Below are 12582 nucleotides of genomic sequence, written 5' to 3'. Positions count from 1 at the left end.
TTAACCATGGGTCCCCAGATGTTGTTGGACTACAACTGCCATCATCCATAGCCAGCAGCAGTCAGGGATGATGTGAGTCCGGCAATATTTGGGAGCTCAAGGTTAAGAAAGGCTGCACTAGACTGATGGTTTGACTAGTAAGTTAGCAAGTGTGAAAAATGGCAACAACAAAAAAAAACAACATTAACAACTGATTCATTAGATGTTTGTCATTAGTTAAGCACCAATATGGTAACCAAACAGGCATTTTGTTTTTAGACACCCATTTCCGTTCCTACATTTTCATAGAATCATAGAGTTGGAAGAGACCACAAGGGCCATCAAGTCCAACCCCCTGCCAAGCATTTTAATCCACTAATTCACAAGTGATATACCTGCAAGTAGAAATTCAGATTTCTGCACTGGCTAACAATTAATAATTGTTGGTATTCTTATGCAACTATGACAAAATACTTATGCCATCCAAGTTTTGTTTAATTAAAGGAGAGGAGATGAACATGAAAACTACTGACACGGGAAAAGTTAAGATTTCACATTATTTTAATTTGGTTAACTAAAAACCACTCTGGAAATATTGCCTTTTTATACTCTTTTAAGAAAAGAAATGAAGGAGAAACAAGAGACAGAATGGGTTTTGTATTTTTAGCATTGGCTTGAATGCAACGTGGAGCCTTTTTAGTTTTCCTCCTTTGTAGGAAGAAATGGGGAGGGGCAAAATGACTCCAAAAAGAAGTCTTTTCTTCCAAAGAAAATCAACTCCTTTCATTTAGGAGCACATTGCAGTTCTATGATGTACACAAGAATCAGTCTCTACGAATCCTCTTGTGCTTAGTGTAGGTAGCAGCAGCCCTGGCAAGATTGCATGTCGCCAACAGGTGGGTAGCTCTAAACACTTCACTGTCACATGAAGATTTTAATAATGCTATTATGATTAGTGCTAAAAATCTGTATGAAGCTGTAAGATACTGTAGTGTTAGAATAAAATTTATGAAAGTGAAGAATTGCTTAGCATGCCATGTGCTGCAATATTTAGGCACAACGGGGTGAATTACAAGACCATTTCAACCTTATGCCCACATTCCTTGAGGAAATTAAGCATTGACCTGGGTGTGGGGGTTTGTGTGGAGTCCAACCCCAAGTCCCTTTCATGACTCCTATAGTGCAAGTGACAGAATATTCTTCTCAAACTATTAAGCAGTTGTGACTTTTCTGCTCCATAGCAAGAACAAACTCCCAGCATCATCCTGAACTATAAAACAGCATATTATTAATACTCTCTCTGCAGACAGGCACAACAGTGTAACCCTGGGTAGAAATGCAAAAAAAAAAAATAATTAAAAAAATGCAAACATCATATTCCCTTTAGCATTGTGGGGAAAGTAGTGGCTGCAATAAGTACAAGGGTAGACCAAGGGGCCTCCCTAGAGGCTCCTTTACAGAGTTTCTTTGCAAAGATATACTGCCTTATATATATAGTACAGATCTCTTAAAAATTAGACTATAGATGCTCAATAAAAATCTAATAAGAACCCCTCTTTTTATACAGATTCAGTAGTATTTTCAAGCAAACCAAGGAAATAAAGGTCTGCGATTCCAGCACAGTAAGAAATAAGGCCCCTCCTATATTGGTAAGAAACAAAAAAGCGGTTCATTTTCTTCTCTTAGCTCACTAAATAGAAGATTATATTCATTTATCCTTTTTTATGGAATGCTGCCCATTCATTGGTTTGAAGTAAAAAAAGTAAAGTCAAGTTAGCTTCATTTGTATTTTGACTCTGAAATCCTGGCAAGGTCTACGGCTCTTTCATGTGGTTATGACAGCTTTCTTCAGCTTCTCTATTTCCACCTGTGGATGAGACACATTAAAACTTTTAATACAGAAATGAATAACTTTGTCTATATTTTCCAGTAATGCTTAAATACGTGCTACAACATCTTTGGTAGGAAAGCTGATCACCAGAGCCGGGATGGGGGAGCCTGTGCCCCCTCCCCAGATGTGGTCAGACTCCCATCTGCCCCGGGCAGCCTGGCCATCGGTCAGGGAGGAGGGGAGTTGCAGGCCAACAACATCAGGCGCCCACAAGTTCTGTATCTTCTATTGTAGGGCTAGTGAAAAGCTTAAGAATTTCAATTGTATTCATTGAGCCATCCAGCCATTGAAACATCTTTGTGAAATTAATGTGCATCTAACCTGAGTTAGGTTTTGTACCATAAAACACTCCAGCAGATAAACATATTTGCTCACAGCTGAATGTGTTGAATACAAATGTGTACTGAAACTGTGGTTTAAAAAATAATAATTCTAAAGCTTTTCACTAGCACAAATGATGATAATTTCATGTTATTCATTATCTGCTTCTAGACTAATTGCAAGTGAGGCTACTTAAGCTTAAGGTGTGATTCATAAAGAAACATGGCAGAAGCATGGGCTCATCCCCTCAATATTTTGGCACCTAGCATTGTTGGTAGAGCATGAGACTCAATCACGGGATCGTGGGTTCAAGCCCCCACTTTAGGCAAGATTCCTGCCTTGCACGAGGTACTAGATGAGCCTCATGGCCCCTTCCAATTCTACAATTCTATGAAAAAACTGTTCCTTAATACAAACCTACATCAAAGTGATACAGCATAAAATTATGATTAATTTAGTCATGAACAGCTGCTAAACAATCTTAAATGAGGCATATACCGTATTTTTCGCTCTATAAGACGCACCAGACCACAAGACGCACCTAGTTTATGGAGGAGGAAAACAAGAAAAAAAATATTCTGAATCTCAGAAGCCAGAACAGCAAGAGGGATCGCTGTGCAGTGAAAGCAGCTATCCCTCTTGCTGTTCTGACTTCTGTGATAGCTGTGCAGCCCGGATTCGTTCCATAAGACGCACACACATTTCCCCTTACTTTTTAGGAGGGAAAAAGTGAGTTTTATAGAGCAAAAAATACGGTATATACCCAGTTTTCTAGAAAAGGTTTTAGCCATTTTGAATGCCCCCCCCTTCCTGCTCTCAAAACAACACTCGTGGAAATGGCAACACCTGGATTTCAACCTAAGGACTGGGAGATATCTCAGGAAAAACAATGCTCCAATATTGTTCCCCCAAGTTTCCTATTCAGTCTAGTGTCTCTACTTTGTATTTGGGGGAATTCTTCTCCCCGTCAGCAAAACAATAAAGTCAATGTGTGAAGCATTTTTTAGTGGCAGAGTTGAATTTAGGACAGAGCGAGCCATGCAGTCACACTGGGCATGCAGCCGAGGAGGGCACCTGCTCAAGGCCCAGTAACTGCTTGCCTGTCTTTGGGAAGGAGGTGTGAGGACTCTGAGAGGGCCCTTGAGTCCTCTTGCTTCCTTCCTCAAGTTGAGCAAGTATTTACCTGTCTTTGGGAAGGAGGTAAATGGCTCTAGGACTCTGCCAGAGCCCCACACCTCCTTCCCAAAGCCTGGCTCTGCAAGGCCAGTGGGGAGCACATCAAAGGGTCTTGCACAGGGCAGCATATTGCCACGGTCCACCCCTCCCACCCCAATAGGGGCTGCTTTATTAAACAATAGCCCCTCATTCAACTTCTAAAAATAATGGAATTATGAAAAACAAAGCCTCCTACTGCTTCAAATAACTTATTCAAACACATTACCTCTAGGTTACTTCGCATCTGCTTCTCTTTCTCCAACTCCCTTTTCAGTTTTTCCAGTTCCTTCCTTTAAAAGTTAAAGGCAAACCTAGTTAAATTTTGCCATGTGAAATTTTACTTCTTTTTGTGGTTGAAGAAACATGATAGTATATAAACTATGCCCAGACTCAAAGCAGAAAGAACGGCCACAGAGGAAAGTTGCGCAAGTGCATTGCCTCCAGAATTTCACAGTGTGGATCTAAATCAGCAAGAACATCGGCTGGTTTAAATCCATCTCATTCATATTGCTTTATATAGTTCCTAAACAATCATGCAAAATCTGACCACTAAACTATGTTAATTTGCAACTAAAGAGCATTACTGACACTCATTTCATTTTTATAACTGGGCCTTGCATAAACATTTCGACTGCTCCCTCCCCCTTTTTTACCACTAGAGGGAATGTCTTTAAAATATTATCCTACAGGGTTTCTCATACAAGTAGCACCCATGACAGCTTGTTAGTCAAAAACAATCCTATATATGTTTACACAGAAGTAAGACCTGATGAGTTCAAGGGGGCTTTCTCCCAGGTAAGAGGGTAAGGGATTTCAGCCAAAGTGTGGGAATACAGGAACTGGCACACGGGAGAACGGCTTGTCTTCTTTCTGAGGCTGCCCCTTCCTGCTTTCCTCTGTCTTGGCTTAGACCCACCCTCAGAAAAACAAAGAACTGCCACCACCAACCAATGAAACAAGAAACAAGGAAAACAACCCATGACTGATGGTTCAAAGGAAGGGCTGAGAGGTATGGAGCAGGCTACAGCACAGTAGAATCACATCACATGCAGGAGTTTTGTTCCAGAGGCAGTGCAAAAATGCTTAATGCCAAACTTCTTGGCTGCTGGCTGGCAAGCAGGGGGCAGCCCTGTGTGAATGTCCTACTTGTTTCTCCACTGCCTTCCCTCAGTTCTCCACAACAGCTTTCCCTGCTCCCTGGGATGTTGAGGCAAGGAGGAGAGAGTGCCGATAGGCAACCCGGCTCCCTTGGAGAGACACCGAGACAGAAGGTAAGCAAACCCTGAGAAACGCAGGCAGGAGAACAGGGCAGGAACAGGTCTGAAATGGAGCTGCACCTTCGGCCTGCTTCCATGTCTTCCTGCCACTCCTCTGCTGCAACCCTTGCTTGGAAGGCCACCACAGGAACCAATCACCCCACCACTGCTTCTCTGCTGGCTGTCCCAGCCATGGGAGCCAAGTGCCTGCTCCAGACTCTGTCCTCCTCACTGTGACACCACAGAGGGGAGGGTGCAGAGTGGCACCCGGCTTCCTGAAACAGTGGGAAGCAGCAAGACAAAAAGGGAGCTGGAGGGAGACCCAGGCAGAAGCAGCACTTCCATTCCAGGCTTTTACTTCTGCCTGGAGATCAGCTCGAGCCCAGGAAGTTAAGACTGAATTTGAACAGGTTCAATGCATGTGCGATGTGACTCCACTGTAGTATAGTTTCCTCAAGTCTCAGGGTATCATCTGAAGGCACATGAGACCCACACCTTAAAGCTAAGGACACCTGGGTCTGCTCAGCGTCTCGATGGAGAACCTTAGAAAAGGCCTGCTCCCTTGCAATCCATAAGGGAGCAAAGGTGGAACATTGGGAGGTATTTAAATGGATTGAACAAATAAATGAATAAAATGCTGGCTAGATAAAAGCTGAAGCCTAGCAGGCCAGTGCTTAAATCTTGGGTGGTCATATCCACACACACATTCCAATTGGTCCATTTTATAAAAAAAATGCAAGATAGATTCTTTTTTAAAACAAACAAAACCAAACCTTACTGCCCCTGCTGATCCCCACTTGATGCCAACCCACTCCCCACCCTGCCCTTAAGACATCATATCATATTAATACAGGAGGCTATGCTAAAATCCTTGCACAAAAGAGCCATGACATAAATCTGCTGTATCTTTCATCTACAAATCCAGTGAAATTAGCACTTACCCATGTTCTTTCTTTAGTGTTTCTACGACAGCTAGCAGGTCAAAAACCTGTGACCTGAGGTCTTCCAGAGAAGGCTTCTCCCTTTCATCTATTTCCTGTTTAAGTTTCATTTCCCCAGTAACAGCACCGAGTACAAAAGAATTTGGTCTGGGTGATGAAGACAGAAGTGGCTGAGCAAATAGAGATGGCTGAAATAAGAAGGAAATCATCTAATAAGTAAATGTACACTATGCAAATAATGCAAGCTGTCAAAATTGTATATTGAAGGACAAGCAAAGTCTGCTTAATTGCTGCTGACCCCTACCCCTGCAAAGAAGTGAAGCTTGAAATACTTCCAGTGACCCCTGGGAAGACAGCTGCCGGTGGCAGGGGAGGCTCGCCTGCGGCCCTTAGAAGCTGAGGGACTCCCTCCCATCAGCCCCTGACAGCCTGCACAATAACCAAGGGGGATGGAAGTGCAGCAACATTTGGAGGGCCACAGACTCACTCCTGCCACTCGACAGTGGCTGAAAAAGCTGTTTCTTGTATTTCCCACACCGTGGAAAGCCAGGCTTATTTCAGTGTTTCTTAAAACTCTGTCCATCTGACAAAGAGCATCTCCACAAAAGCAACGTATCAGTTATGACCCTCATTACCTTTCCCAAGCAATCTTCTAAGCAAGTTTTAAAAAAGTTGCTAACAAAGTTAGTGCTAATACTCTGAGGAAATTTTACTTAGAACAGCAGAGAATACATTCAGCTAAAGTGACTTTTTCTATGAGCCACTCAAAATAAATGTATGCCCCTTTTCTGTATAGAATCATATTACATGAGTGGATACAACAAAATTATGACCTGCTATTATTAGATTTCTTATTACAACTAACTTAAGCCATCTCAATTCTGTACCTTTTTAACTTCGGGTGGCTTTACTTTGGCACTTTCTTCCTCTTCTTTATGCTCCTTCCCACTTTTCTCTATGCTTAAATTCTGAGTAGTCTAGAGGGAAAAAAGAAAAGGGAAAAATCTGCATTCTGTGTGAAGCAAACCCACCTATTTTAAAGGCTAAAAGCACACATTTCCATCTATTACTCCTATTTGTAATATGCATCTAGTACATTCATACATACATTAGACTTGTAAGTGAAAGAATTATGAAACCTGACATTTCTATGTATTATTATTCTTATTACTACCTATTATTGATTAAATTTATGGTATACCCCCCAATACACAGAAGAGAGACAGAAGACACACAGTTCCCTGTACTCACAGAATTACTGCCGTTGAAGCGAGTGGGAAGTCTCCTGCCAGGCATCTTTGGCCGATTAGCAGTGGGATGTGATAAATTATCTGAGGTAGCTATTATATGATCAAAACTTGAAATTTCTGGAAAAGATTTGAAAACAGAGGTCACAATTAAAGCTCAGAAAACAATCTTAGAGGAGAAGTATAAAATGTTGTCAAAATATATGACAAAAACCATCAACACAATATGACAGCTGGGACAGCTCGGTCGGTAGAGCTGGAGACTCTGAAGCTCCACGATGGGCATTGCAGGCAAGTGGACCAGATGACCCTCGTGGTCCCTTCCAACTCTACCCTTCTATGAATCTATGATTCTACCAATATCAGTGCAGAAAATAAAGATTAGAGTGGCAATTAATATGCTAAAAGAGGACTCCATATTAAAAATAAAGGTGACAATGAAAATTGGGAGCAAGACACAAAACTCAACTGACTCTGTAACTTTCTGATCTCTTTCTCAGAATAAGATTGCAATTAAACATTTAGAAAACCATATACAACTACAGTGGTGCCTCGCAAGACGAAATTAATCCGTTCCGTGAGGCTCTTCGTATAGCGGTTTTTTCGTCTTGCGAAGCAAGCCCATTAACAGCTTAGCGGATTAGCGCTACAGCTGTTAAGCGGCTTCCAGCGATCAGCTGTTAAGCGGCTTATCAGCGGAACTGCTGATAAGCGGCTTAGCGGCTTAAGAAAAGGGTGAAAAAAGCGGAAAAAACCCGCGGGGGGATGCAAGATTTTTTTGTCTTGCGAAGCAACCCCATAGGGGAATTTGTTTTACGAAGCGCCTCCAAAACGGAAAACCCTTTCGTCTAGCGGGTTTTTCGTCTTGCGAGGCGTTCGTCTTGCGGGGCACCACTGTACAAGTGTTAAGTAAATGATTCTATGCGATTAAACAGCTATTCAGCCACAAAAGTCTCAACTTACCGAATCTGTAATGCAGCAACCTGAGTAACAAAAGGAGGCATGAATGTATGTATATGAGCAGGGTTGCCAAGTTGTGAAAACTAAGCGCCTTGAGGAGTTCATTTGTGTAAAGCAGGGGTCAGCAAAGTTTTTGTGGCTTGGGCTGGTTCTCGGTGTATGCGCGCATGCGCAAATGCTATTTCCAGTGCTCCTTCCAGCGCGGAGGAGGCGTGCGCAGCTTCCCATTGGCTGCAGCCAATGCGAAGCGAGCCAGCATCGTGGGAGGCGATCCCCGCTCTGCTCCGCCACCGGTTTAGCCAACTGAGCGGGTGGCAGGGGTCCATGTGGCCCATGGGCCTTAGGTTGCCGACCCCAGGTGTAAAGTCTATGTGTTAACCTGCTGCAGTAAAAGCAAGCATCGTACTATGCCACAGACTAACCCACGCATTTATGTCATTAGCTTTCCTGAACAGAAGATTTGTCCAGGTATGCTTCTTCCTTTCTTTTTAAAGCTTACCTGCTTCTTTTAAGTTCTTTATTGCAACTGAATCTACCTCTACTGATTTTGGTCTCAGTGGTAACTGTTCAGAATCTAACTTTGGTTTTGTTGCTGGTTCAATTTCCGATTTTGGTCGCCAGGAAACAACATCCCCATTTGTCCTGTGTTTGAAAGAGAAAATGATTTAACATTAGGTATTACAGCAAAATAGGGAAACAACCCCCCCCCCCCGGCATAATTTTGACAATTTAAGGCTTATTTTTTGATGCACATGTTCATAAAAATAGGCTCATGAATCTAGTTCTCCAAATCTTGGTTTGGAGGCTCAGGAGTGGATCTGGTCCCACCTGCTTCAGTCTCTCCTCTTCCCTTTCATCATCCTTCTAAAACATTCTCTCAAGGAGAATTACACACAGAATAATTTAAAACAGGTAAAACAACAACAATTACTACTACTACATTTAAAGCAAGACTGAAACCCTAACAAATGGATACTTGTGGTAAAGACCCATTTACCCAGCAGGGAAAAGCCTTTGGGACAAAAACATCTTCAAGTGCTTCTGGAAAGAGCAGCTGGCAGTTGCTTGTCATATCTTGACAGAAATGCTGTTCCACAGAACAGGGGCAACCACACTGTAAACCCTGCTGAGTTACTGCAGAGGGGGCTTTGGAGAGCTTAGAGCTTGCAGGAGAAGCTCTCCTACAGACTGCAGCGACCTACTGGGTAGATAAGGAATAAGGCAGTGTCTTCAGTAACTGCTAGTTATGACAGCCACCTCCAGGATCAGAGGCTCCCGTCTCCAAATACTGGCCACTGGAGAACAGTGGAAGAGGGCGGTTGCCCACCTGTTCTACCTGTGGGCTTCCTGTAGGCATGTGGTTGGGGTTGGACTAGATGATCCTTGGGGTCCCTTCCAACCCTACAATTCTGTGGCTTTCACATGTAAGGAAAGGGCATACTTACTTAGATATTGGTGGTTGCACAACTGGTTTATCTGGCCATTTTAAAGGCGAAATCCCAGATCTCAACGCATTATTTGCCTTGTTTGGCGGGATAGGCTTTTTGGGTGGTACTTGAGGAGCTGCTGGTTTAGATATTTTCTGATCCAAACTTGATTTTTCATCTGGCAAATAAAACAGAAATATCTGTCAGTAGTATTTGGGTGACTGGAAGAAAACGACCTTCTACAACTACCATTAGCTATTTCATAAGCTGACATCATACAAACAATGCAGTTACAATTTATTAGGAGCTTCTCCCAGATATAGGGTGTTCTGTCTGAACAGAGGGCCCCAAAATGTGTAGCCCTGCTAGGAAGAATTCTGAACAAGGCTGGCTGTGAAAGAAGTAGAGAAAGCCAAAACTGGATTAAGGCCTAAAGCAACAAACTACTCCCTTCTAGTCGGTATTCTCAGATCCAGAAAGTCCCATGGGGACTGAAGCTGGTGTCCAGAAAGTCAAGAGCTGAAAAAAGTTACACTTCTAAAACATCAACATTCATGAACATTATAAAGTTCTCTAAATCAGTAGGTGGGTCAACAAGAGCCCTAGGAAAGGAAGAGCCATCATTTCTAATGGACTCCTTGACTCTTAATCAAAAGATAAAGATGTGTACTGTAAGAATTTCAGAATGATCAGAACAATGAGGAAACTCAAGCATATATAAATAGTATCTATATAATACTTAATATAAATTATCAAGAACATTTTTTTAAAAAAACCCACACTCATACAAAATATCCAACAAGGAATACTATGAACCACCAACTACAGGTACCCGGTAAAAAGTCAATTTCAGCTATGAGTCTCTCTCAAGTTTATACAACTGATTGATGGCTTCTAACTTCTTAGGAAATGCTCTTTATCACTTTTCAGCTGGAATCAACAATAAGCCGTAGTCCTTCCAAAATGGCTGTGTAATAGTAATGAGGAAAATAAACTACACTGGATTACCGGTCTTCCTAGCTCTGAACTGGATAAACCAGCAGAGCAAACTTGTCCCGGTGTTGCTTCTGCAGTTGGCAGGCCCTTGAGATGTTTGACAGAGGAGTGACAGAGCATAAAGAGAGAATGCCATGTTTTACGAGGCCCTAGTGAGGGGGAAGCCCATGCAGGCGGCGAAAGCACCAAATGTTAAGAATTGGCAAAGAGGCAGCGAAGGTTTCCCTGTCAGAGAGCCCTGTGGACGAAGAGGGAAGGTTTCTTGGGGAGTGTAGAGTAGTGGTCAACTACAGAGAAATTGTCAGGCATGGCAGGTTCAGAGACACTGCCCGTGTACATTAATATATATATATATATATATATATAAACTATATATATATAGTTTTATATATATATATATATAAACTATATATATATAGTTTTATATATATATATATATAAACTACTGTGTCAGTCATTTATTGTCTTGATGTGATCAGGGATCAAACTGGCCTTTACCTTTTTCTTCATTCTTAGGAAGAGGAAACTTCTTCTCTGCCATCAGAAACTCTGACTTTAAACCTGAATGCAAAGCCCATAATTAACTTAGGAACTATGTTTTTTTCTTTTTGGGGGAGGGGAAGGGAGGAAGGAAGAATCAGAATCCTTATAGTTTTTAAGTTTATGCAAAAATGGCAGGCAACACAAGAAAGTACAAGTATTTCAAAATGTGTGTTAAGTCCACAGTCCTTGTAAAAAAAATAATAATGAAATAATTCCATGACATGGTCATGGAAAACCCTTTATACTATTATATGCATTGCTACAAAGGGAACAGTAGGAAAATGTTGGATACATAACATTCAAGGTATCACATGAAAGCAACTCATGCAACACACTGGTGTTTATGCTTACGTACACATTGCGAGTTAAGAACTCATACAATCTCAGCCATAGCAAGATTTCCCCTATGATCTTTAATACTGGTCAACTGTGTTTAAGTACCGTATTTTTCGTCCTATAGGGCGCACCGGCCCATAGGACGCACCTCGGATTTTTTTTGGGGGGGGAATGAATAAATCCGCAGCTGCCGCCCCAAGCCTTGCGCACACCTGCCCGAAGCACGGGGCACCCTCCGGAGGGCTCCCCGTGCTACGGGCTGCAGCCCCAAGCCTCACGCGCCCGGCGGGAGGTCCCGCCAGGCGAGCAAGGCTTGCGGACACTCGCCGGGGCTGCAGGCTGCTGCCCACAAGCCTTGTGAGCCTGCGTGAACTCCCTGGAGAGCGAGAGGGGTCGGTGCGCACCGATGCCTCTCGCTCTCCAGGCTTCAGCGAAAGCCTGCATTCGCCCCATAGGATGCACATACATTTCCCCTTCATTTTTTGGAGGGGAAAAAGTGCGTCCTATGGGGCGAAAAATACAGTATATTTTAATGTTGGACCACCTTGCGCACTATTTTAAACTAAAAGGCAGGGCTTTAAAAACAAACTTGTGTATCTCCAATAGAACAGTGTACCAGCCCCAAATCAATTCTTCTTCTTTTACTCAAAAGTTAAAGAGATAAAATCTTGGTTTGCATACCTGGACCTTTTGCAGGAGGCGGTGGCTTCTTTGGCTTCTGCAAAGGGGACATGATATCAATCACCACTGAGGGTCAATCATAATGCTGAATGCTATATGCTGACTTAGACCAGTGTTTCCCAACCTTTTTTGGGCAAAGGAACACTTGTTTCATGAAAAAAATCTCGAGGCACACCACCATTAGAAAATGTTTAAAAAATTAACTCTGTGCCTATATTGACTATATATAAAGTAACTCTCTTTAATAGGAATCAAATAAACACAAAGAAAGTATTTTATAATTACTTTATTATGAAATAGTAAGTAAACAGAAATATGAAAAATTATAAAATACTTTATTCAGTGCGCCTTTTGTTCCTCTCCTCGAAATGCTCCAACTCAATGTTCCTCCGCGGGCTGGCCATTGGAGAGCCGTGTCGCCCACACTGCAGCCCAATACAATATGAACCCTCCCCTCGCAAGCGGCAACCCCTCCACACTCCCCACCTTAAGCCTCCACACGCGCCCTGCCCAAAGAGATGCCCGCCCGCGCGCGAGGGGATCCTTTACCTCAGCATCCCGCCCAAAAAAAAAAAAGGGCGGGAGACTGCGGTCCCTCAGAGGCTGGGCGTTAGGAAGAAGCAGCCGCCTTCATCCAAGCAGGAGCAGCAGCAGCTGTAGCTGTAGTAGCGCCAAGCTGTGCCGGGGACTCCGTGCCCATGAGGGGAGGGAGGGGAGAGAGAGGAGAGGGAGCAGGTCGCCCTCTTAAGTCACGCGCGCGCAGGCACCACCACGCATCCCTCGCGCCCT

General features: G+C 43.0%; 1 protein-coding gene across 2 annotated transcripts in view; it reads right to left on the bottom strand.

The window, feature by feature from the left end:
- Nucleotides 1-522: 522 nt before the first annotated feature.
- Nucleotides 523-12582, bottom strand: part of CD2AP (CD2 associated protein) — a 36308-nt gene continuing 24248 nt past the window's right edge. For both annotated transcript variants that reach the window (XM_081906245.1, XM_081906246.1), the window contains exons 10-18: nucleotides 11794-11830; nucleotides 10732-10794; nucleotides 9256-9415; nucleotides 8310-8452; nucleotides 6855-6970; nucleotides 6491-6580; nucleotides 5604-5791; nucleotides 3633-3696; nucleotides 523-1846 (exon numbers count right to left, since the gene is read on the bottom strand). In XM_081906245.1, the coding sequence (XP_081762371.1) occupies nucleotides 1805-1846; nucleotides 3633-3696; nucleotides 5604-5791; nucleotides 6491-6580; nucleotides 6855-6970; nucleotides 8310-8452; nucleotides 9256-9415; nucleotides 10732-10794; nucleotides 11794-11830 (903 nt within the window). In that variant the 3' untranslated portion in view covers nucleotides 523-1804. The remainder of the gene's footprint in view (nucleotides 1847-3632; nucleotides 3697-5603; nucleotides 5792-6490; nucleotides 6581-6854; nucleotides 6971-8309; nucleotides 8453-9255; nucleotides 9416-10731; nucleotides 10795-11793; nucleotides 11831-12582) is intronic.

Source organism: Podarcis melisellensis (genome assembly GCF_964234715.1).
Source record: "Podarcis melisellensis genome assembly, chromosome: 3".
In the NCBI taxonomy this organism is placed as follows: domain Eukaryota; kingdom Metazoa; phylum Chordata; class Lepidosauria; order Squamata; family Lacertidae; genus Podarcis; species Podarcis melisellensis.
The sequence above is the reverse complement of the archived record's forward strand: the minus strand, read 5'-3'. Positions and strand labels throughout refer to the sequence as shown.